This window comes from Mugil cephalus, chromosome 12 (genome assembly GCF_022458985.1).
Source record: "Mugil cephalus isolate CIBA_MC_2020 chromosome 12, CIBA_Mcephalus_1.1, whole genome shotgun sequence".
In the NCBI taxonomy this organism is placed as follows: Eukaryota; Metazoa; Chordata; class Actinopteri; order Mugiliformes; family Mugilidae; genus Mugil; species Mugil cephalus.
The window spans coordinates 25,291,287-25,318,500 of NC_061781.1; the positions used below are offsets into that span (position 1 = coordinate 25,291,287).

Genomic DNA, 27,214 nt, shown 5'->3' on the forward strand with positions numbered 1-27,214 from the left:
AGGATAAACCCACATGTTGTTTGTCCTGAATTCATCATCAGGATCAGAGATTAGGTCTCCCAAGTTAATTCCTAACAGAGAATAATTCTAATGAACCTTTATTTAAGTAGAATATTCAAATCAGTTTTGTCTCATGTGTTTTAGTAAAGTAAATTCTGCCTTCATACTCCAAATCAAATGTTAAAATCTTTTGTCTGAGTCTTTGGGTGAATGACTGGGCAACAAATTAATACAGGCGAAATACTCAGGGAAATGCCTTCAACCCTCACAGACAAGGAGGGTCAAAGGTTAACATTTGAGAAGTAGAACAAGACGGGGGGGACAACACGGCAGACTCTGCGCTGGAGTCTGAAGAGGCGTTTAAACCTGGTAATAATTAAGATTAGAGAGCGAACAGGAAGCTCATTGTGTGCCCTCTGCATACGTTATTCATTTTGAAGCTATCACTATTACCAACTGACGCTGATTGTTCATTATTTTTAGCCATTTTCATGTTTTTATTCACATCTGTGAAATGTGTTGTTCGTGTGTTGTCTTTTTTCCAAAGACATTCATTAGGCACATTTTAAAAACTGTGTCTGCTTCTATAGGACCTGAAGGGGCCCTTTGCTTATAGTAAGAGGCTGAATGAGAGAACCAGGTTTAAAAGCCTTTTACAGGTTTAATGTCTTCTTTACGAACCCCACATTTACCACTGAAAGCCACCTTATATGGATACGCTTCGCATCTCATGTTCAGCAGAGTCATTACAAACCAAAACATTCCTTACATGTACATGTAGTCTCAAATCTGTGTGTCTTTAGTGCCAGGGTGGAACTTTGCAGCCAAGTTAAACTTCAGAAAAATATATTTTTGTTTTTTAAATGGAAGAAAGCACCAAAACAGATTAAAGCCAGGAAATATGTCACTTTCTTAAACCTGCTGCCAGAAACCTGAGCTTTGCAGAGAGTAACAGTAACACTTATCAAAAAAACAAACTCCTATTTAGGACAAAGTAAACTGGATGCTGGTCATGAACATGTTGGAGCTCATTCATGGTCTTAGTCTCGTTTGAAAGACGAGACTCTGAAGTTTCTATCACAGAAGTCAGAATCTCTCTAAGTGGTTTTGTTCTTGGGTTGACCTGAATTTTTTTGTTCTGAAAAAACGTGTGACTTATCAATGAAATGAGAAGAAAATGACATATTGCATCATGCAGCAGTGATGTTCGATACCATTGATTTCCTTCCAAAGTATTGATGTTTTGATTTGAGAATCGAGTTTAGAGCATAAAGGTCGGTAGTATCGATATTTCAGTATCGATCTGCACATCAGTAGCATGCAGCATTTACTCAAACATAACTCGTGTCCAGAGCTGGTTCAAAAAGCTGCTGCTGTCCCATAAATCACCCAGAGGAACGGTGAAGGGTTAACTCTGGTGTCTTTCTTGCCAGCTCTGGATTGTCTGAGGAGACGTAGACCTCTCTTGGCACGATTTGTCGGTTCTGTCAGACGATCAGACGAGGACCCTCCACCGAACACAGAGCCATGAAACTTGTTAATGCCACGATAACCTCTAACTCTGGATGTGATCTGAGACCCCCTGTGCTCACATATGCATTCAAGTGTGAGGCCAAACAATGGTCATTGGAAGTGGCGCGGACAGCTTCATGCTGCGCCGCCTGTGCATTAATCCAGATGGGAGGGGGATTTGCGGCGGGTTTATAATTCTTTTAATTTATGGTCAGCGAGTTGACTCAGGTTTACAGTGTCGCCACAGCCACAAGTCATTTCATGCATTTGATTGAGTTTTTCCATATTTCTGAATTTTGGAGGCACAGTAAAGCCGCTCTCCAGGACGTTATGAGACCTAATGATGAGAACGAAGTCCCCCAAAACATGTCATGCTCATCTATACCAGAGAACATTCTGGTTTTAGTTTCATCTGTCCTGTCCAGGATCCTGTTCTTCTGCCAACCCAGTGCGATGCGGAGCATATGCTGCGTTCCCTCAGCTCTTATGATGAACTTGGGCTGTCTTTCATTAAATCCATTTTATCCTTTTGAATCCAAACGTTTGGCAGGGCCTGTCCTTTTTTCTTTCTTTTTTTTTTTGAGCTTGTAGCCATCTATGTTCCACATGTATCGTCTCTTTCCATAAGCTGCTATATCACGATATGGTGAGAGAAAGTTCAGAGCTTTATTTTCTTAAAACAGAAGGCTTATCTCAGGCGATTTGGAGATTTTCTCTGAAAACAAACGGAGCTGGTTTTATGAGTTGCTTAATATGGATTTGTCGTAAGATTTCAAAACACATGCCGGAATCCAGGCCAGGAAATGATTACAAGTGCTACAAGTCATAAAGCATCTATCTTTCTGCTGCAGCACAAATCCAAATAGCATGCAGCATAGCAAAACAAGAAGGGGGAAGAAGGACAATGTGAGGAAAAACTGAACCTATGAAAATTACAGAAAACAGGATGAAGAACTAAATATGTTCCCGCTGCACATGATTAAATTAAGAATGGAATCTGAGCCTTTGACTCTATTTTTCAGGAATCTGACTACGCATCACTCATTTGTGTCACGGTTCCGTGGAGACCCCAGAGACGGAACTTGTTTTCCTCTATGCATTTTTTATGACACGAATTAGATAATCACGTTTTTTTACATGGAGATTGGAGTCTGTTCTGGCACTGTAACACTTTTTTTTGTTTAGTTTCCTTTGCTTTGCTGATGGGCGACGCTGCGGGAGACGCCTTAAGCTCCTCAGCTGATAAATTCTCCTTATGAACCCATATAGACTCATACTGTGGAAATATGTCGCTTGTCTTGGTTGTAGTGTTTTAAAAAGATCATAGTTTCATTGGTTTACTTTGCATTAAAATAAACTTATATATAAAGAGTAACTTATCAGGAAATAATAAGTACTTCTTCTTTTCTTCTGCTGACATTTATTCAGTAATGTTCTGGTGACATTAATGTTCACCTGAAGGTAAACTGAGGAAAATGGTTCATATCAATAAAAGTAAAGTCTGATCATGTAGTAAATACATCCCTGAATACACAGAACTCCTGCTGGTTTTAGAGAAAAGCATCGTGAACAGAAACTTGAAGTTGTTTCTGAACGTTTGGCCTGCAGTGTATGTTGTATTGTGTGCTCCAGTGTTTGAAACATGATACTGAATTTTGCAGTGCTACGTTAGTCTGTGCCTGGGAGTGTCTTGAGAAGTTAGCAGAGGAGCGTTTGCATGGAAAACAAAGCATGTGATTAGACATCCTGGTTTTAATAAACAGAGCGAGCAAAGGGACATTTAATGGCTTTTAACGTTAGACAGAACAACTACACTTTTTTGTTGCTGATGTTAGTCTGGAGCCACTCTGTTGGGAACTGATTAAACTCCATTCATATAGCATCAGCTTCTACTACTCTGATTATTACAGCCATGCCTAACTTAGTTTTATACGTCTGCCTTCTGACAACATTATGCAACTCAGTTTATTTGTTCTAAGTCTCTTCTTTTTCTCCTCCTGACATTCCAGCAGGTTTGCTTTGCTTTTGCCAGAGTGTTGGATTGAAACCTTAATAATGAAGGTTTTATTCCAGGTCTCAAGGCATGAAATCACACACTTTGTAAAGCTAAACTTTGACTTTTATATGCAAGGACCAACTAACTATGGAGAGAAGACAGCATTAGTAAAAAATCTCAAACACATTGTTTCCCCTTTTTATACAAATCCCAACTAATCAATTAATGGCAAATATAAGCTTGATCTGGTTGCATTGTAGTAACATCTGGACCCAAGTGATTCACTACTCAGAAAGCTGAATGAGTGCAGAATCGTGACAAGATGACCACTGTGTGTTACTCTGACTCTGATGGTCTGTGATAAAGAAGGGATTTTTTTCCCTCTTCTTCTGGATGACTGAGTAATTTCCTCCCTGGGATCCACCTCACAGAGATGAAATGAAAGCAGCAGAGTCAGAAGACGAGGAAGAAGAAGAAGAAGAAGAAGGGGAAGGCAGGAGGGGAGGAAGGAGAGGCTGGAATGCCTGGGGTGCATTTTTGCCCCCAAATGAAAAGCAGGTGACTGTTCATTGTGAGACCGTTCGGTTAGTGGGAACCAGAGAGCGGAAGAAAGGGGAGGAAGGAAAGGATGAAAAAAAAAAGCCCTCTCTCTTCTTTCTGGTATTTAGCTGTGAATTGTTACTCGTTGCACTTGTTCTGTAGTGGGCTGCTTACAATTAGGGGATTCCCAGAACACTTCCTTCTTCAACTGTTGAATGTATTGTAACATGCCATTCAGGATAAGGCAGTTAATTGGAGCCAGACTTATTCCTGGTTGAGTCGTTTCTATTTGCCTTTTCCTACAGAACCGTCTGGATGAGCTGTTTGGAAATATTTCACTCCAAGATGTAGCTCACTGCACGTTAGAGGAGATAAACAGACTTTGTTCTCCCCCAATACAATGGAAAATTTTAACTATTTTTCTGGGTGCAATAAAAAAAATCTGGTAAAAAACAAAAGCTGGAGCTGCGAGTATTTTCCTTCCTGACTGAAGCAGAACAATAATTATAACAAATTAGCTTTGTTGAGGTTGAGTAAAAGACAGAATCTTACACATACAATGTTTAGACTTGCCCACATAATCTCTAATTAGTATCAGTTGTAAAAGGAGTCTACACAAAAATATGAGGATCAGTAGAAAATAGCGGTGTAGGCGTTGGGCTTTGGCAAAGAAAAAAAAAAAGCCCTTGAATGCCTCTTTTGTTGTTAAGCTTAAATTTGTCACGCACACAACTTATCTTTACGTTAGCATTGAGGAGATGACTCACAGGGTAGGGCCATATGTTTCTCTACGTGCATCCTACTAGCTCTATTAGTCTGTTGTTTAATTCATGGGATATTTAGTCTCCAAATAAAGGAGAACGTCTCGGATCAAAGCATCAGTCCAAGTCTCCACACTAACTCGACGAATAGAGGAGTGTTTTCACATTTTAGAATCTGGAACTGGTGAATTATGAGCATTTTATACTTTAAAATTAATATAAAAGTGATATAAAAGACTTAGCGGTATTTAGTTGATTAATTATGCCATAAATACATAACTGAATAAATAAATAATAAAATAAAGTAAGTAGGCGTCTGCAACGGAGCTCAAGGATGGTTGAGGCGACACAGTGAGATGCAGAGTAACGGTTTTAGAAATACATGGTAATTTACACATTAACACCTTTCTGTATTTTCTATATCTGTTCCTGATTCACTCTTATTTAGCAAAAGCTGAATACACTTAAAGGTCTTCTAGGAGATCGTCCATTGTCTTCTGCAGTGAAGGGTGCAGAATCAATACTGAGCCCTCACTAAGTTTGGTTGCTTTAAATTTTGACTTTAAATCTGCTTCATCTCCTCCTGCATCATTAAATTAGTCAAACCAGTCACAACGAAGGTCTCGTTGATTAGCTCCCAGTTCAACAACGTCTCTGTCTCCTTCCTGCAGATGTCTTCAGACAAACTGTTTGAGTTGTTTATAATCACATGAGGGAGAGAGAAGGAGGATGAGTGGGATTTACAGCTGGTGTTTTGGGGGAAAGTCGTGACTCGGGGGGAGAACAAGATCAGGCCGTGGGTAAGAGGAGAGGGGTCAAAGTTCAGTTGTCCTTTGCTAGGTGCTGTTTAGCAGAGGAAGAGGAAGAAAAGCTGCCTTGTGGAAAGGAGATGGTGGTTAGAAAAACACCTCAGAACAAGATGTTGTTAAGTCTTTTTAAAATCCTGGAATTAGCTTTGTGAGTGAGTGTTTCAGACACACAGATGGAGACATGCAGCCGTCACCCCGATGCAACTTGCTGGAGTGTCCATCCATGCATATGGTGTCCCATATGAGGGACGGCGGCGAGCTAACTGGCTGATTACCTCAGCTGACTGGAGAGGTCTGGCTCCTCCAGGAGGAACAATAGGGGGGCCGGTCATGGAGCGCTGTCCTGTGTCTATGTGTGTACATGTTACTCAGTGATTTCATCCAGACTGTAGGGAATCCCTGCGACACCGAGGGGGGAGTGTGTTTGTGTGTGGGGGGGGACAGCTGCTTAATGCTGTCTCATCCATCCCAGTTGACTTGTTTCCACTTGTAACCCGATGAAGAGCTTTTGATTGTGTTTTCTAATCAGACAAAGACAGAAAATCTGCATCTTTTGGAAACTTTTGATCAGGATTAATCGGGTGTGTTGTGTGAGTATTGTCATAAACACACAGAGTGTTTTGATCATGACTTCTGGAGCCAGTTAAAAGGCGAGAAGTTCGCTTTGATGAAAAACATTCATACTTTACTGACTGTTATTCTGGTTTTCTACAATACGCTGCAAAAAATACCTAGAAACAAAATACGGTAAATATGAATTTGTGTTCAAAAAGCCAAAAAATCGAGTGACCATTTGTTATTGCGTGTCGATACACGTGTCATTTCCTCATTCCTACATAATTGAATTGAGCACGAAGGTCAAGTGTCTGAGGTGTGTTTGTGCGTGTGCAGGGAACACAGACCTACATGACTTTATGTGTATATGAGGTAATGAAGTGCTGAAAGCGAATGCCAGTGTAATCAGAGGTGAAATCAGTGCATACGCAAACACGTAGGTCTGTGCATGAGTCACAGTGTTGGAGCCGTTGAGGGAATAGTTGTAGACCTAAAGTAGAAAAGCAGCCTCTAGGTTACCTTATTCAGCTGGAATGTCTGTCGCACAGCGCAGTCTGGAACGGTTTATCTCCATAGCATAACATTACCTAGTGCAGGCTGGAGCTGCTCAGTGTGAACGGTTGAAACTCTAGATCTGTTACAAGATGGGCACTCACTATATGAAACCTGATACAAATCATTTTCAGATGTCTTTAAAAAATGATTACAAGCCATTCACGTCTCCAGTTTGAGTTTCATCACGTTATTTTCTATAAACAGAGTTTCACGCGTTTGTGTGTTGATACACATTGAAAGTTGCAAATCGCATATTCTGCTTTTTAACCTCCCGGGACCCGGCGTCCTCGTATGGGGACATTAGGTTTTAGGTTTGTTGCAGCTTCTTATTCTGCTTCATTTAGACCTGTTGTCCTCATAAGGAGACACTTTTGTCTGCCATGCACTGGTAGCACTTGTTTTTTTATATTTATTAACTTTTCTAGTTCGATATGACATGACGTACTCATTTGAGGACGTTGGGATTTCATCGTTTCAGATTCTGCTTTTGCATTAAAATGTTTATATTCTGGTTCACATTGGTGACTTAAATTGTAAAATAGAGTGAAATAATTCACAAACTTACTCCCAGTTCTAAGATGATGCTCATAGATGATTTCATACTTCTTAGCTCCTGCTAATCCCAAATACCTGAATCTAATATTAAAGACATTAAGATGCATTCCAACCAAATGTCTGGGTCTCAGGAGGTTGAGGTAGTTGCAGGAATGGATCTGAGTCGGCCTGACGTTTAGTTTTCTGTCTGCATCTCCATTTTCTGTGTTGCTCGTCTGATCTGTCATTGCTTTGGCAGATTGTGCACATCCAGAACATCCAGATGCAAAGTTCCAGTAATAAAAGTGAAGTATGTTATCAACAATTTATGACTCTGTTGAACTTTTTAATGCATTTGACCACAAATAAAACACACGACTTATTGAAATGTGTCCGTCTGCTTAAAAAGTGGATGATGGATTAAAATAAAAGAAGTGTATAAACAGATGCTCATCTTTTCCGTGCTAAACATTAAAACTGCGTTATGCAAAATGATTTAATGCAAAAGGTGCCACGTGTGATGCTTGTACTAGTTCATTGTTTTAGCTCCGTGCTCCCTGTCCAGACAGAGTGAGCAGCAGGTTAAGATCATGTTGCATTTATCAACTAGAGAATGAGGCATTTCCTTTAGTGGTGGAAGAGGTGACTGAACACTGGACCTTCCAGATGTGTGCATGTTGTGTCTCTGTCAGCTGGAGGTCTCATGTTTAATAACATGTGAAGACACATTAGATTTATGGGAGGACTAAACCAGCAGTGGAGGGGGAGAACATGCTGCTCTTCTTTTAGCGGTGGCAGCGCAGAACGGGACGTGTGCATGGATGTGTATGTGTGAGAATTTGCGCGCGCTCGCCGATGTAAGAGCGCGTTAATCCGTGTGTGTGTGTGTGTGTTTGCACACTGTTTTGCCCGTGTGTGCTAATGAGCGCTAGGCAGGAGATTATGCGCGCGTCTCTAAGGGAACGGGGGTCCGTTCCCAGGAGCTGCAGCGCCTGAGCTGAGGGGGGTATGTGTACACCCTGACCCCAGCTTTCGGGGGTCCCGGGTTGCCTGTCTGAAACCATTCCCTTTTCTTTGTGGCCCGTTTGAGAGCCCGAAGTGTGACGCAAATGTGAAGGACGGGGAGCATTTGCTCGGCAACAGGTTGAAACTGAAAATAATCGACAGAGGCGACAGATCCTGTGAACATAACTTACAAGGGCTGCATTTAAATCTCCAGCTCTGAGCTCCCCACCCCACCCCCCGAGCTGTCCTCATCACCCAGGTCACCCCCGATCGACTCCCCATATACTCCAGCCGACCCCCCCAACCAAACAATAAACAAACCCCGAGAGCGCCGGGTGCATTGCTAATGATCGGAAACAATTAAGGCCTCAACAAAAGGGAGCTTTCTGCTATATTGCTCTGCGCTGTATTTACATAGTATCTTGAGGTTAAACGGCCGGAGCAGAGATTTCTGGGGGGGGGGCAAGAGGACTCAACCAGGAGATCTTTAATTCGCTGGCTCTGTAAAGAAGGATGTGCTGCAGCCTCTCGAGTAGAATTACAGCTTGAACACGCAACTCAAAGCTAATTCCACCCAGTCTACATGCAGAAATAAGAAAATGGAAAAATGTCCACAGGATAAGTGGCACATAAGTGGGTGATAGGACCCCCCCACTTCCCCCCTCCTCTCCCGTCCCAAGCCTTGTCCCAGCGGCCGTCCCGACTGGTTAAGTCCTGGTGTGTGAATGGGTAGAGGCTGGGAGAGTGTGAGAAGACTCAGGAGTGGTCACAGAGGCCGATGAATAGACTCCTGGATTGAGACATTCTGCAGGGTTCACACAAAATGTGGAGACGTGACTGAGAAGAAGAACAAGCACAAGAATTACATAACACTGACGTTTAAAGGGATCTGGAAATGTAATGACGTGAAAGAAGAAATGTAAACATGATAATGCAGGTGAATAAGACACAGGCTTAACTGCTCTTTAACTAATTCTCACTACATTTAGTCTGGTGTTGCTGTAAACTGCTTCTTCATATGAGGTTGTTTAATTCAATACACAAAACATGTCTTAATTTTACTGTAAAATTTAATTAAAATCTAACGGAGATCAACCATTAATTTTCTTCTTTGACAGTTTTTAAGCCTTTGCACAGGTAGGGCGGTGGAGAAACTAAAATGCACCTGCAGTGGAAATCCATGACTTATTTCTATAGTAACCTGGACTGATTAAAATGTGACGCCCCGTGTTGCACACGTAATTTAATTTGGAATCTAGAAAATGTGCTTCATGCATAAATCCTTGGACAGAAAACACAGACGGAGAGAGGAAATGGTGCAACACTTTAACCCCAATTATACAGGATATACTAGAATATATATGTATAAGCCTTTCAGATTTATATTTTGCGCCGTATACGTTGATCATGCTTAACATTATGACCACCTTCCCTTGTATCTCAGTATCAGTTTGGGATCTAGTGAATCTGGAGGCCAGGTCAACACCTTCGTGCTGTTCCTCATGTTTTAGTTTTTTTTGGAGTTGTTCCTAAAGTGTTTTTGTGGCTAGATCCTGCTGAGGACGGCTGCTGCCATCAAAGAGCGTCATTGCTATGGGGTGGGGGTGTCTGGTCTGGTCTAGGTGGGTGCTACAAGTCTAAGTAACATCCACATCAGTGAATACCAGGTCCAAAAGTTTCCCAGTAAAACAAGATGGTTTAAAATGTTATTTACTTGTCCTGTCGGTGCCTCTGACTGGCTTTGTAACCACCGGTAGTAGTAGTAGTAGTAGTAGTAGTAGTAGTAGTACTAGTGGTAGTAGTAGTAGTAGTAGTAGTAGTAGACAATAAAATGCTTAATTTCTCTTGTTGTATCCATTTTCTAACCATTTCCAGTCATTCAGTTTGTAAGATACACAAATTTGCCCATGTGTGAACACATTAATAGTGTGCAGTGCACACATTAATATAGACTTAAAATGAATTATATTTAATCGTGATTCTTCATAGTGTGGAAGTCAAAGGGTGAACGTCGTGGCTGATCTGTGTTTTACATGTTCTCGTCTCACAAAGGTCACGTTTCAAACTGATTTTTTCCTCCTCGTTCAGTGAGTTTATTTACAAAGTAAACATTGTCTCATAAGACACACAAGCTTTCTGCTAGTTCATGTCCTCTATGACTTCATCCCACTCAGGACTTAATGACTGTTTTTGATTATATGGTTGGAATAACCTCTTGACAAAAGCACTAAAAGAAGAAGTGGAGTGAGTCCTGTTCTCTCTGTTACCGGCTGATGTCGACATTCATACGAACTGAAAACGAAACCAGGCGAGTGCTTTAGGGTCATAACAGGATCCTGTAGACCACATCATTCCAGAAGAGTCACTTTCTGTCATGTGTCAAAACATTTGACCGACAACAACAGCCCCCCTCCCCCTAGAGACACAGATTAAACCCACTTATCGCTCCTCTCCAGTCCCTTTAAAGCCGTACCCAGATTCCCAACCCAGCAGGTGCCACTCCGGGTCTTGGCATGGCGGCACCTCGGATAACACCACCAACCGTACAGTTGCCAAGCAGGGACCTCCTCCTCCTCCTTCTCCTCCTCCTTCTCCTCCTCCCCCGACTCAGGAAGGCCTCCTTGCCAACATGGCGTGTCTTGCACAGCCTTGGTCATTGTTTCAGGCTAACTAGATTAAGCTAATCATGTTATGTAGTGGTAAGGCGTAGCCGGGAGATGGAATGAAGGCTTGGCTGTCTTGCTGTTGCCATGTGGCTTTGAAAAACAAACACTGAACTGTCACATAGAGCTCGAAATTTACCAGAGGTGGTGTCACTACGGGCTCCTTCAGACCGTCCATTAACATCTGATCGTAAGTGTAGCGATCAGCTGTAGGTACACGTGTACAGACCTTACTTTAATATGCGTCCCCAGAATGATCTCCAGATTCACTCTGTGTATGAGAATAAGCCCCGACGTCATCTGAGATGCAGTAAAATGTTATAGCTGCACCTTTATGTGTCTGCATGTTAATTTTTAAACTTTCTAAATGAGTTGAATTGCAGAATCTCATTTTATTTAGAAAGATGCCTGGTTATAAACTTTACTTGATTATGGGAAATAACAAATCCAGTCATCGTCTCTGCAGCTAGACGCATTCTGCTAATTCTTCAAATTCATTTTAGAATCTGTCCCCAAACTTAATTGAATTTTGAAACTAACTGAGAATGAGAAGGAATACTAGGTAATGAAATGAGATGTGGTGTAGTAAGTAAGTAGTAAACTATGTACTGAATGAGTATCACACACCAAAACACAGCACAGTGATTTAAAACAATCTGTTGCTATGATGAAATTTACTGTAAACACAACATTACGACCAACCTCAATCCGTCTGCTTATACTGACTGATCCAGTCACCACCTGCAGCCTGGAGATGGCAATGCATGGATTTTATTTTTACTTTCCTTGCACTTACACTTCCTTTTCTCAAAGTGCTTACGCCTGTCTGGATGTAGCTGATGTTAATATCAACCTAGGACCCGGTGGTATGACCAGAACTGTATGGTGTGTTTTTTTCATGCATAATCACGTGCAATCTACTGGTTGAGAGAAATTAATGCAGTAGACATATTTATCCATATTTAAACTTATTGAAACTGTCTGTAATGTCAATAGTGGTGCGACTAGCTACCGTAATAACTGTAGTCTGCGTGCAACATTTTTTCCTCATTCATAAAAAGCTAAAACACTTTCGGGGGCAGCTTTAGCCGAGGGACAGGTCATCCAACACGAGGACTGTCTCCAGATATTGGGGACGTCTGGTCATTTTTCGGACCTTTCCATCTTCACCACTCCTCACAGTGACACAGTCGCTCCATGCATGTTTAGAAGCGCTACATTGAAAATGGTCCAGTCTGTGTCATAAATACACTGGTATGCTGGTATATTAAAAATTCATATCATAACAAAAACAAATATTAGTATTGCCTAGTCCTATATCAAGCTCCAAAACCTGGAGCTGATGAAACTGGACGTTGTCTTTTCTTGGCTCCTCTGGTGTCTGAGTAGTCCTTCACCAAATAGCTTTGCCATTATAATCTAATAAAATGTGTCACATTCACACTGAACATACGTGAAGCTACATTTTAACTGGAATTTGCTTCAATATATGACATAAATTAAACGGAACCTTTCATTTTGCAAAGTCAGTTCCATCTGCTACTGTCATAACAAGAGAGAGGAGAGTCGGATGGAAAGAAGGGAAAGCATGACGTGAGCTGATACTCATTCTGGTTTATAATTTAAGTGTTAGCTCTCTGCTGCTTTTCCAACACGTTGCTTTTAAGACTGATGAAAAGGAGAAAAAAAGGGGGTCATTAGTGGTTGTAAAGTTACTTACTCTGCAGTCTGGGAATTCTTTCAGAAAAGGGAACTAGTTGATTTTCCCGACCGTGCCTGATAATTCTATGGTCTTCCCATATGAAAAATTCCTGTGCAAATTCCCCCAATATGCCAGCCACATGGCCACGTTCAGGCCTGTCCAGCATGTGCATTAATGGAAGCCTCATGGCACCCGGGTACTTCCTGCCTGGAATTTACATCCATTGTGTCTCTTTAGCCCTTGTGCAAAACACCCGGTCTCTATGTGCATTTAGATACATCAAAGAATCAATGTAGAGACAGAAACACAAGCATTCACACAGAAACATCTGGAAAATCAGACATTTTAATTCTTTCCTCTTTTGTTTAGTTGGATGTTACGATTAAAGGGCACATATTCAAAGCTTTTTCACCCAGCACAGCCCGAATATTGTATTTATCACTATTATTGAGGCTTTTCTGACTTAACTCAGCCACAACAGTCTGGTGTAAAAAGGGATAAATAAAACATTTTTTTGTATTTACTGTGCTAAGATAAGAAAATCACATGTCACTATTAGAAAATCAATTAAAAGCTGCAAAAAATGTTAGCTCTGCACAAACGTATGCTTAAATTAATATGTATCCTCAACTGAAATGGAACAAACTGCTATTAATGAACTTATTTATATTAATCTTCACAAAATCGTAAAACGCAGCCTATATGTCTTTTGCAGGCTGAGCTGAATGCCATTCCACTTTCCTAATGCACAACATTAGCAGTCTAATTATTGAGGCTTTCTAGATCATGGGGGGATTCATTACAGCACTATCCCCAGTGAGCTGGACCACAAAGCAAAAAAAATGAGACCAGCTGAGCAAACACACGACAATGTGATGTCACATTTCCCCGTGGCCTGACATTAGCCGGGAAGACGGAAACGCGATGCAGATTTTCTCGTAAAGATGCTGCAGGAAACACTTCCAGAGACGGACTTTTGTGTTTGTGCCTTATGCCAGGTTTACAAAGCAGACAGGAAAAGAGCTGGTGGGTGCACGGACACAGCCTCTCCAAAGAGTAGCATAACACACCTCCAAGTAGGGAAATGAGATGACAGGTTGGAAAGGAAAGAGGAAAAGAATGAATTAGTCCACGGTCTCCTTTTTTAAGGGTTGAATTTTGAGAATTAACACCTGGACGTGCCTGTCATAATGTTCTAGTTGTATGGGGAGATGAATGTGAGCAGAATGAATATGACTGATGTACACTTAATAAAATAAAGCAGTTCAGAGAAAAAATGACTGTGCAAAATGACTCATAGCATCTGGACTCATTTAAATCCACTGAATTTTAACATCCCACCTACTTTGTCTTTTGTTGTTGTTTTCCTCACTACAGCCAGAGGATTTGGAGGCTCTTCATTCCCACACGTTCCGGGTGAAGACTTTCAAGAAGACCAAGCACTGCAGTGTTTGCAAACAGACCATCATCCAGGACGGACTCATCTGCCGAGGTCAGTCACCCCTCCTCAAACTATGGTGGCAGGAAGCAATCCCTGACTGACACTAATCTTAAAAGGAGCTTCAACATCTGTCTTAGCTGCGTTGATGTACAGGGATATCGGAGCACCTCCCTTTACTGGGTGTACGTTTGGCCTCAGAAGTTAACAGGACTCTTGAGGTGTTTAGCATATGTGACATTGTGCAGTCGGTTTATCAGAGTTAAACCGACTGCACTGATTCACCATTATTTTAGCAGTGGCCGTTCCTTCACCGTCATAGTCTAGTACAAGTTCTTTAATTTTTTGTGTATCTTATCTGAAATGAGTCTGTGCTCAACAGTAAAGAGTGAGGAATGTACTTCCTAATGTACAATACACTGTGAAGGGCATCTGAGCGTTGATGCAATCACTTAGCTGGGGATGTGATTGAACTATGAATCATACAGTCTGTATATTTAGTCTTTGTTTAATCATCTGTATTTAAAAGTCTTCCTGCCAGTTGTGTGAACGTCACAAGCATAAAGTGTGTAAATATGGACGGTGGAAAAAATGAAGCCAAAGCAAGTAGAGGAGGGAAGTAGAGCACGTTTATAAATGCTTATTGAGAAACTGTTAACTTTGACATACTACCGACGAGGGTTTCTGTTTTACTGCTGAATTTGCAGGAGAACCTGGATTTATTTTGTGTTAGACAGGGGGCTGGATTAGTAGAGGCTGGATGTGTTGACATGTAGAACTGGGTGTCATCTGCATAGGAGTGAAAATGTACCTTGTGTTTATGGAAAAAACTGCCAAGTGGAGGAAGGTAAATGATGAACAGTAATGGACCCAGGAAAGAGCCCTGGGGGACTCCTCTGGTGACAACAGGCAATGAGATTTTGTTGGATTCTGTAGCTTCTCTGCAGTTTGTCATGGTGTAGTAATAAGAACGACAATATCCTCTCACCTTCTCACTAACTAACTAACAGTCAGATGAATAATTAAGTCACTGTTTATAGTGGTGATGTCCATGTAGATTTAACCTACCATTGCTGGGAAAGTGGATTTTAAACCATTAGTCTCCTTAGAGTACGTTGAAAGTGCAATCTGTTATGATTTACTGTTAAAAACAAGCAGTTTACTGGACTGATCCACAAACCCTTTAATTACTTAAATGCTCCCCAGACAAGAGCTCAGAGGCACCGAGGGGCTCCACAATAACGCCTGTGACCGTGAAAGCAATATCTGTTCCAACATCCGTCAGTGGTCTAAATGAGAGGTCGTCCAAGGTTGCCCGGGGTCGTCTTCGTGTCAGGGTTTAGTCAGAGGAGGGCAACAGAAGCTCGAGGAAGGCTAAAGGTTAAGAGCTTCTCAATTTCCTTAATGGTGTTTACTGAAGAGACAATGAGAAGGGTTGTTGTGGTTTGCATAGTGTCGGCCACTTGATCTCTAGAACAGAAAGTCTTCATTTAAGGGCGCATCAGTTGCTTTGAGTGACTGTTGTGCATGAACACAGTAACTTAACGTAACACCAGTGAACACACAGTAAAACCAATAAATATACTGTATGTATTTCCTTAAACTTACATATGTGCCACTTGGGTGCAATACAACCAAATGGCAGTTGTGTAACCTTTAAACAATGTGAACCATCAAACAATTGCAGGAAAGTAACTGAGATCCAGTCATGAGCTTTATTTTTCTGTACGTGGTTCATGCAATTAAAGGCTCCCAGTGAGTTAAAACAAAAGTGAAGAATGAAATGACCTCGATCCTTTCGGCACGTCATGCTGTAGTGGAAATGTCTGTTTTCAAACAGATAACGTCAAATGAGACCATGTGGAAATGGCTGGAAGTGTGGCTTGGCACACCCAGGGGGGCGGGAAGGGGGGGGGGGGCAAATTTAGCCTGCAGCTTACCAGAGTTGGCAGAGGATGGGTAGATGCAGCTTAGAAAAACATGTGGGATGGTATCGTTTCAGGGCCTTGACAGATTCCCGTGCTGCTCTGTGTACAGTTCGACTGTGCGATGCAGACACAGTGATAACACATCCTTCCTAAACTGTTCATTTTCAGGGTGCGACACTCTCGTACAGTTTCACCTACATTCCTGATCTGAATATAACGCGTCTTTAATCTGCTGTTGAAGAATGCGTCTGTTTGGTGTCACTGTGTCTGAGTACAAAACAGTTGTTGCAGGAAATGATAATGTTGGCGCAGTGCAGCGCGCCCTTCCTGGATGCACAAAGCCGCATAAAAATCAGTGCACTTTATTACCTGTGTTTACTCTGCATTTTACTTTATGATCTACCTGCTGCGTCCAGATGTTGTTTTTGTGTTGTGAGACAAGTGTGTCATTAACGCCTCATTCCCTGCGTATGATGCAGTGTTTTGGTGAAACAACTGTGCATCTGGTAGCTACGTGTGGCCAACAATACGCACACAGACACATTAAGCCTTTAGCAGGAACGAGCTGTTGATCAAAGTCAGAATGTCTGCCCACAAAAAGGATTAGTCTGATTGGAAAACGTGTGTGTTTGAGGTTTCTACAAATTAATGAGCTGCTACCATCGCTCTGTTCTGGATGAATGATGTTTGTTTGTAGACGCAGACAGTAACTTAAGTGTTCTCGTAAATTGACACAGGACTGCACCTGGGACCATTGTCTGTGAGTGATTTACAGAAGAAATAAACCATCAGGACAAGACGGCTCTGAGCTGTATTTTTGATTTAATTTAGCCCAGTTTAATCCTCCTCCCCTAGATGCATCTGGGTTTGTGCATCCTGCTCAGACAGCAGACATAAACTACTCTCTGTTTTCCTCTCGGGAAATAAGGATATATGTAAAGGGGCCGTCAGCCTCTCAATAGATTCAGGTTTCAGACTTTGTAAACTGTTGCACCGCGTCTTTAAAAAACATGACCATGATGATGTCATCTCAGCCTGCATGCTCCCAGTGGGATGGAGGCAGAAGCTCTGCAAAGTCTGGTTTATTTTATGTCTGCAATAGACTACACCGATCAGCCAGAACATTATGACCACTGTGGCAATTCAGTGTTCTGCTGGGAAACCTTTGGACCTGGCATTCATTCATGTGGATGTTACTTTGTTACATGTAGCAGCCACTTAGACTAGACCAGACACTCCTTTTTTCTGGCAGCAGGATGCGGCTTGACACAGACACACAAAACAACTAAAAAAAAAACATGAAGAGCAGCACAATGCATCGACCTGGCCTCCACACCTGGCTGCAGATGACACTGTGCTGCTGCAGCACCATTGATTTTAGATGCAACAAAAACACAGCTGCAGACGACATCATCCACAGTAAACTGGTAGAAAAGGTTGCTTCATATAAATATCTAGGTGCCTTTTTTTTTTTGATGAGGACCTTAAATTTGCATTGTGAAGCTTCTTCTGCACAAACTGAATTCTCTCTCAGTCGTCCTGTTGTCTATCTTATCTATCATTTTTTTATCAGTCTTTTATTGAACGTCTCCAGTGTTTCACTCTCATCAAGCTGAGAGATAAAAAAATAAAGAAGCTTGCATAACATATAAAAACATGTTCGAAGATCACAGGTGTGAAGTTTGGCGACTTGACCAACAAACACTCAGGAAATTGCCAGTGAGGTTTATCTGTTGTCTTCTGATTATCGGTACGCTCCACTCTGCTCTGCCATCAGCTCTTAAATTCTATACAATCTTTTATCTGGGAACTTTTTTACTTAGTTTAGTTTAGTTTTGTCTATTTATTGACAAATTGCAAACGTGGTGGGATTAATAAAGTTGTCTGAATCTGAATCATATCCCAAACTGATCCTCAGAGGCCTCTCACAACTGGCCTGGAGCCACTTTAGAGACCTACACAATATGAGGAAGGTGGTCATAATGTTATGCCTGATCAGTGCACGTGACTCATAGTGTATAAATGATCTTATTAGTATCTTATTATTACTTCTGAACACCTATTAGGACTAGGAGGAAAGATCTAGACCGGGTTTGCTCACTAATTATCATGTTTGATGAATATTAAACAACATTAATTCCATGTATTTTAGGGTCCTGAAGGTCCTGAATGTCCTGAATGTCCTGAATGTCCAGAGGACATTCACTGGCTTTTATATTCTTTCACTGCAGGAAAACAGAGGTGTTGTTGTGCCCTTAAAAGGAAAAAGTACAACAGAGACATTGGTCAAGTCTTCCAAAAGGACCTTATCGTTTTGAATGCAGCGTTTCTCACTGAAACTTATCTCTAAGCTGAACTCAAACACACGTCTCAGAATTTATTTCCTTCTTCTCATGGCGCCTTTTGTACTAGAGGACATTAAACCTTCCTAAAGAAAACATCAGGACAAAACCTTAAACAAATGTGTTTATTTGTCAGAGCTGCTTTAATTAAAAAAAAAAAAAAAAGGGTGTAGCTGCTCCGCTCGGACTTGTCCTTGTTCTGGAGGCGACCACGCTGCTGTCCAGCTGTACATGGATCTTCAAAGACTTACTACAATAGCAGGTGTGTGTGTGTGTGTGTGTGTGTGTGTGTGTGGCAGAGTGAAGGTTATCACAGCTCTGTTCTGGACAACTTAGCTCATATAGCTGGTATGCAGCAAATCCCAGTGAGGGTAAAAGACACATGCAGCACGTAGAGCTTTAATATCATTAACCAGACATTCTTGGGTCGTGAAAACATGTGTTACAACAGCGTGCACAATAAAAATAGTTTGATTACTTATCAGGCGCCTCAGCACTCGCTTCGGTCTGTGCAGCCAAGTTCATATCACAAACGCACAAATAGAACGGGGCCGTGACACGCACACATATTAGCTTTGTAAAGGGAGCACATGGATGAAGATAACCACATGATTTCTGCTGGATGATGGACGATGGATGATGGATGGTGACGGTCTCCTGGTCCAATATCATTATTATCATTAGCCAATAAAATGAGCAGGAAGATTTATTTATTTTTTTGTCCTGGTTTCTTCTTCTGATCCTAACACCTATTTAATACTTCATCTTTGTTCTCACAAACCTGCTCAGGCTCATTAACGAAACCTTAGTTAGTTCAAAGCTGACATGAAGGAACTCAGGTCCTACAGTGAGGCTGTTTTCTAGTGAATGCAGCGACAGAGCCGCCTGCTGGAAGGACTGAGGCATTACAACAAATAGTTCATCACAACTGAACTCAACATGTGTGTTTTACACGTGTCTCAGTGTGAAAGGTTTCAAAATTCCATATTTTTTCCAGAACCTAATTTCCAGACTTCTCTGTAAAATAAATAAAAATCAAATTTATGGAATAATCTGGAATAATCTAATTTAGTTTAGTTTAGTTTTTGATTTTGAATGTTCAATAGAAAAGAAATGTATCAAATAATAATTTCTAGAGGATTAAAGCTAAATGATGTAGCTCATATAAATATGTTAAGACCAAACCCAGATGAATCCAGTACACGTTTGTTTGTTGTTGTTTTTTTATTTTATTTTAAGCTGACACATGAATCATCTATCTATGATCATCTGTGTAGTGCTCTATAATAATTCTAGTTTTGTGAACTTTATATTAATCATAAAGTAAGTTGTTTGGCAGTAGATTGCATTAGTTGATATATTAGTAACTAATAAAATGCTACATTATGTTTACTGTGTCAGATATATGATGTAAGAACAGAGAAGAAGTTTGTGTGTTTAGCTTCAAGCCACTTGGAATCATTGAAAGAATTTAAATTGGAGAATATGATGCATGGTAAATAAGACTGACTGACCAGGCGTGATAAGATATAGAATATATACAACTTTTCAGGTTTTAAACGAACCCGATAGAAATGAAAGCAACATTATAAATTAACTGATCTATACTGATTGGTTATTTTTTATTATTTTATTTTGAACAACACAAACATTCACCTTATGAAACACAAATGAGACAGTCGACGTTAAGAAGCTTTTAATCACATCTACTCAGTCCTGTTATCTCACGAGTTCATTCTTAAACTTGGAAGCAGCTGTTTTCTGGTGCTTTCATTATTAGCTCGTCCATTTACAAAATTTAATTTTGTATTTTTTGTTCTCTTTATAGTCTTAATGTCGTTACATCTCCACAATCCCAACTAACGTTACAAAATCACCAGCTCAGATTCGGGGACGTCCACCAGGTGACAGCAGAGTCGTTCTTTTCGAACGGAGCACGTTCATCCATCTGCACAAGAGATCTGCACAGAACTGCCTGCATAAACCTCAGTCCTGAGCCTTTTACACTTGTTCTATTTGTACGGCAAGTTCCAGTTGTTGTTTTGCAGCCCATTGTATCGAGGGAAACAGCTGTTTCAACAAAACAAAGTCAGACTAATACTCATGGTGACACACACACACAGGCGGAAAGGAAAACAAACAGGAGTTATGTTTTGTCAGTAAGAAACTACCAGATGACACAGATCTGAGTACACAGCCATTGCATGGGAACACTCTGTCAGGATTAATCCTTCTCCTCTGCCGTGGTTTTCCGAGGGATCTCCTGTGTTAAGAAAGCCCCAGCAGCTGGATGAAGGTGGGGCTTCACCCACAGAAACCCAACACAGCCGAGGATTGTGGATGGGGGAAAAATGTGTGGGCTGAATGACGACATCCTCGTCTGAGTCAAATGAGGGATAGCGAGTGTCCGTAATTACTAACATTAATAGTGCTTTGCTTGGATGCTGCTGCAGACGACACAGCGAGAAAGAAAGATGACATGTGTATGCACATGCTTTAAAATAAAGATTCCTTTGGATGAAACGGTGGAATTAACCGCACGTATTCTGGAGATAAGAACAACCGACACAGTTCTTTGGTCACATGTGTTCATACAAAACAGTATAACAATCAACACAGAGCGTATAAACATAGCACGGCTGGAAGGGCCACATAAAACAAAGTCACAAAGACACGGTAGGCTGATGTGGGAAATCTGTGACGTAAGACGGATGAGATCGTGGACCCAACATGCTGCCAGTAAGTAAAGGTCCCAGACCTTATAGAAAGCATTTAAATTAGAGTGAAGCATGTTATGTATTCACTGGGAACGAAGTCCATAACTATGTTGTGCCATGATTGGAGAGACTCCAGAGATCACAGTCAGATCATTCACCGTACTAGACTAGTACCTTTGTAACTTCACACATGACCAGATGCATCATTCTATTGTTTAATCCTGAAGGTGAATACCAAACGCCTCATCTAGTGCTCAGAGGTTTTGGTCCATATTGACATGACAGCATCACACAGTTGCTGCAGATTTGTCGGCTGCACATCTATGATGAGAATCTCCCGTTCCACCACATCCCAAAGGTTCCTCTATCTATTGGAGTGAGATCTGGTGACTGTGGAGGCCATTGGAGAACAGTGAACTCATTTTCATGTTCCAGAAACCAGTTTGAGATGATATGAGCTTTGTGACATGGTGCATTATCCTGCTGGAAGTAGCCGTCAGAAGATGGTCCACTGTGGTCATAAAGGGATGGACATGGTCAGCAACAATACTCAGGTAGACTGTGGCATTTAAACCATGACCCCCCCACCATTACACCCCCACCACCAGCCTGATACAAGGCAGGATGGATCCATGCTATCATGTTGTTTATGCCAAATTCTGACCCTGAAATCTGAATGTAGCAGCTGAAATTGAGACTCATCAGACCAGACAACGTTTTTCTTCTATTGTCCAGTGTTGGTGAGTCTGTGTGAACTGTCTCAGTTTCCTGTTCTTAGCTGACAGGAGTGGCCCCCGGTGTGGTCTTCTGCTGCTGTAGCCCATCTTCTTCAAGGTTGGACGTGTTGTGTGTTCAGAGATGGTATTCTGCATTCCTTGGTTGGAACCAGTGGTTATTTGAGTTCCTGTTGCCTTTCTATCATCTCCAACCAGTCTGCTCATTCTCCTCTGACCTCTCACATCAACAACTGCTGCTCACTGGAGATTTTCTCTTTTTCAGACCATTCTCTGTTAAACCCTAGAGATGGTTGAAAATCCCAGTAGATCAGCAGTTTCTGAAATACTCAGATCAACAACCAGAGTCACTTAAATCCTGTTTCTTCCTCATTCTGATGCTCAGTTTGAACTTCTGTTTGAACTTAAATGAATGCATGGAATTGCTGCCATTAGCTGTTTGTGTTAAAACATATTGAACAGGTGTACCTAATAAAGTGGCAGGTGAGTGTACATAACCACCCACAAACAAGAGATTGTAATATTTTAGAAGTCTATTCATAGATGAGGATTAATGCACTTTTTGTGTACTTGTGAGTTTTTATCTCAGTATGGGGGCTGTGTCAAAATAACCTGCAGAGCCACTGCTAATATTTTAATAATGAGGTAATATTTCAGCCGGTGCACAGAGGCTTTGGACGGCAGGGGAGTGTTTTTGTATAAAGAACTAAAATATGGCAGGCTTTGGATACACAAACTTTATTTGTAAGATCACTCCGTTGTTGATTTTGGACTTTTTACTGACAGCTACGAAAATATTGACTATGGAAGATTGAATGTGTCACAGGCCCGTCCCTGTGCAGATACAGATATGTGTATTATAATGATGTAACTGCAGTTTAATGAATTTGTGTTTGGCTTCTGTTCACATGATGAGTTAGTTCAGGGAGTTGCTGTGTGCATGTACACACAGGAGCGATGTATATGTGCATGGGAGGAAAGGAAGGATGGAGAAAGTGAGAGTGAGGAGGGGAGGAAGAGGAAATTCTCCAGCCCCGGCCTTCTGATTGTGTTGTGTGCTGTAAGGGGGTCCAGCCCAGCCCTGGGGGACTACACACTCCTTCCAAGGGACCAGGGGAAGGAAATCACCAAGCCTCAGTCACACACACACCCCACCTCTTCTTAACTTCACCCCCTCCGCCCTCCTCCCTCCATTAATGCACCAGTCAGACAGCAGCTCGTGTTCTTCATCATCTCCTCATCCTGACCCACTCCCATCCCCGCTGTCCTCTCCTTTTCTTCACAACTGATGTCAACGCCCTCTTCACTCTATTATTCATCCTTTCCACACATGTTTTCTTCCAGTATCTTTTCTTTTCTCTCCTCATCTTCCATCCCGCCTCATCCCTCCTCCCTCCTTCCCTTTCTTCCCTCCACCAGGATCATTTCTGCTCTGTTTATTCTCCAAATCTCCGACTTCCTAACAAGGTAAAGCCTAACCCGAGCGCTCTGAGCTCCGTGCTTTCACACCCAATATGGAAGTCCTGCTATTTCCCACGTGAGTCAGGAGCCTTGTTTACTGGGGACTCACTCACGTGTTAGGAGCAGTGCTGGACATCATCCGATGGACACACACACGGTACTTACGCTTATCAAGCAAGAGGCCAAGCATGTTTGAACTGACTTACACTTAGAGACGTAGGTAGACTTTATTGATCTACAAGGAAAATTACTTGGTTGCAGTAACTTAGTGATACAAATGAACAACAAAAAAAATCTTTAAAAAGAAAAATAGGTATAAGATAGTTAAAAATATTTTTTAATCAAAAATAAAATAAAATAAAAATAATGAAATAAATAAAATAAGATAGGATAAAAATAATGATTAAATAAAATAATAAAATAAATAAATTAAAATATAATAAAAATGAAAAATGAAATAAAATAGCATAAGAAAAATAAAGTAAAATAAAATAGGATAAGAAAAACAAAAATAAAATAAAAAATAATAAAATGAACAAATTAATAAAATAAAATACCACAAGAAAAAAATTGTACAAAAAAATAAAAAAATAATCATCAAAAAATAATAACATACGGCACATCTCAGCCAATAATGAATCAATTAATCTAATATCAATGAAGGAGAAATGAAAAATATTTCATAGTTTAGCCTCAACTTGAAAACCGCATTTGTGTTATATAGAAGCTGTTGTTAGTGTTGTTACTGTACTGCACATATTTAACTTCTATACACTGAGGATCCTCCACTAAGTGTAAGTTTCTTGTCTTCGTGATCAATGAGAATCTGACAGATGGTTTCATACATTCTCCTGTGAGAGAGTCAACAAGTGCAAAGTGACGTGTTTGATCATTACTCGTCGTAGAAAAGCTCCGTTCAGTTCGACCCTGGGAACCTACGTCTCCCTGGGACTCTGTGTATCCCGGTAGGATTTCACGCTTCCACCCACATTTGAAAGCCTCTAATCAAGACGTCAAAAATACTTTCAAATGTTAACCCCCCGAATGCAAGTATAGCCCAGCGGGTGTTTAAATAGAAACTACATGCACCATGATGTAATTACATATTTGGCTTTAAAAAGCAAGCTTCTCACTTTCTCTTCTTGCCTTAATATGTGCACACCAGCCCTGAAATGTAAGCAAGTCCACATGTTTATCTCACATTTATCAGTGAGCTTTAGCTTCTTGTGTGCCTGATATAAGTTATGGTATCTATAAATGAAAGCTTGGCTGCACATGGTTTGACTAAGTACAACAAGTTTTTTCTAACAATAATAATAACGTCATCGTCCCTGTGGAAAAAATAATAACAGAAAATAAATGAGTTCTTCTGATTAGGAGTCGCTAACGTGACCCCGGCTCCTCTAAATACTTGACCTTTGACCCTGAACCAACGAAAAACTCCTTTGGGCTCATGACAAGTTACAAAGAATCCAATTTAAACAATTTGTCAGCAGCTATTCGAAAGGAGAATAATTAATGTGGGAACAGACATAAACCAAAACTTAAATGTTATATCATTTTCACAAATTTGGCTGCTGCACCGTGCGCACGATGTTTATTTACCAGGACCAGCTGTACAGATTGTGACTGTTTATGTGTTCAGCTCAACCTCTTAACGAACCCAGAACTCATATTTATATTCAGTTCTGTACATTTATGATGTGAATTTGTAAAAGCCACAGGGTGAGTGCTGAACTTTCACCGAAGCTGAAATACATTCATTAATTAAGAATGTAATCAGGCTCCCCGTCCGTTTGTTTATCGTACAACTGAATCCTCGCTGGACTCGGAGGATGGATTCCTGTAAATTCACACTAGAGAACATGTGATTTTAGGCAACACGTTGCAGGGAGAAGGCAATGTTTTTTTTTTACAGTGTACTATATATCTGAAGCAAGAAAGATTACAGGAAGAATATGGTTCTGAAAAACATGATCTCCGCTCTCACACAGCGTCTGGACTGGTCACCTCCTGAAGCCATATCACCGACCTAACATCTAATCACAATAAATATTACAACTGCCTGGAAAAATGTAGCTCAAGACGGGAAGAATAACTCATTACATAAGGTGTAGAGCGTTCCAGTAAAACCATACAGCCTTCTTCTTTATTTGGAAAGCCTCGGCCTCGGCACGCTGAGCCGTGTTTTGGTTCTCCGACCTTCGAGGGGATCTGACGGTTTACGAGCCGCCGGTCCAGGTGCTCTCCCCTGTTGACCCTTATTTGTAGACCCGGTGGGAGTCCACGCAGAGGATAGAAGGGAGGCCGCAAAATACGCGTGGAAATTCTATAGTTTAAAGTTTTCTTTAATCTTGTCTGATGAGATTTTCATGAGCTTTTTTTTTTTTTTTTTTTTACTGTCTCTGCTCTAATCCTTCAAATAAACTGAGACTCCACATCTGGACAAATAGATGGAATGCCTTGAACAATATTAAAGAAATGGAGGCTTTCCAAAAGATCCCATGTAATAACTTAAGTGATCCCCTGTTGTTTTTTTCTGATTTATCTTATACCAGGGAGTCCTTTCTTATTAACAGCATGACAAGACTTAATTTAAGAAATGAACCAGGAATCGATAACCAAAGTTTCCCTTTATTATCATCTAACATTGTATGAAACTTTATTTATGTGTAATCCCATGATGACAAGTAGGAAGTTCATACTAAAACCGATAGAGTTTGGTCCTTGATCAATTATAAGACTATCACATCAGATTGTCTTGTAAGTCTGTTGAGTACAGGTGTGTCAACTACCAACTACCTCCTTGATTTATGGCTTTCTTTTTTGTTTTGTTTTTGCAAACCGCAATACTGTGGTAGATTTTGTGTTTGGGTGTGCGGGTCATGGTTTAGTCTTGTATCCTCATCCCACCCCTGCCCTTCCCTTCCCGTGGAGAGAGAGGTAGCTCAGACACCCGACTGACACAATTTAGTATTTTGTTGAATAGCAATAAAAAGGGCTAAGCTAATCTCTCGTGCGGTAGCAGCATGGACGGGGGTGACTCCAGGATGCTGGAGCTCCCTGTTAAACCTTCTTGAGGTGTCGTGGGCCTAAGTTAACGGTGAAGGGAGGTGCCCACTTGAAAACCCCAATGATGTGGTGCACACTGCTGCTGCTGGCTAGGCTAGTTAGCTGGTTGCTAGTTGGTAGCTGGATGCTACTCTGCTGGGTGGTTTTCAGTTGGACTGGACTTCTAAATGTGTTTTGCCTGAGATCTTGGCACATAGGACTGTAACATCTTATCCTGTGTAATAATGAATATTGTTCTAAAAATTGTTGCACAGCACCTTTAGAAAAATAGCGCTGTCCCTTTAAGAAAGATGCTGGTTTTTAGTTGTTGTTGTTATTGATGTTGTGCCTTGATAACCATTCTGATAACTGTCTGATAACCAACCAGACAATCAACCATTCACAAAACATGAGGCATAAGGAGAACATGAAACCCCTGCATGGAAAAGCCCCCTAACTGGCTAACACACTGAAGCTATTGACAGTATGTAAAGATGGAGACAGAATTTAAGTGAATGAGACTTGGACCAAACTAAAACACATATTCTTTAGACCCAGAACCCTTCTTTCTGTTCCACTGTGCACAAAAGCAAACAAGCATCATATCATTCTGAAAACTATATGTTGGGAATCTGATTTCATATTCTGGAAACGTCCTTTTCCTTAGTATTCTGTCAAACAAGTAATATTCTTTAAGTGCAGACTTGGGCAGAGAAGTAGGAGAATCTATGAGGTTGTCTATTGTTGAGCATGAGAGAGAAAATATCTTGATTGATTCATTGCGCTGAAAGTTGTTTAGTCTGCCCTGTGAAACAGAAAAGTACACAACGGTATCTTTAAGATTGTCTGCGATGTCTCAACAAGAATCTCTGCAACATCTTTTTTTCTGTCCATTCCAGTAAAAAAAACAT

General features: G+C 41.0%; 1 protein-coding gene across 14 annotated transcripts in view; it reads left to right on the forward strand.

Annotated features, from left to right (window-relative positions):
* The window catches only part of tns1b (tensin 1b), a 160,424-nt gene that overhangs the window by 38,467 nt on the left and 94,743 nt on the right, over positions 1–27,214 (forward strand). For all 14 annotated transcript variants that reach the window (XM_047600628.1, XM_047600631.1, XM_047600640.1 and 11 more), the window contains exon 2: positions 14,010–14,124. In XM_047600628.1, coding sequence (XP_047456584.1) covers positions 14,010–14,124 — 115 coding nt within the window. The remainder of the gene's footprint in view (positions 1–14,009; positions 14,125–27,214) is intronic.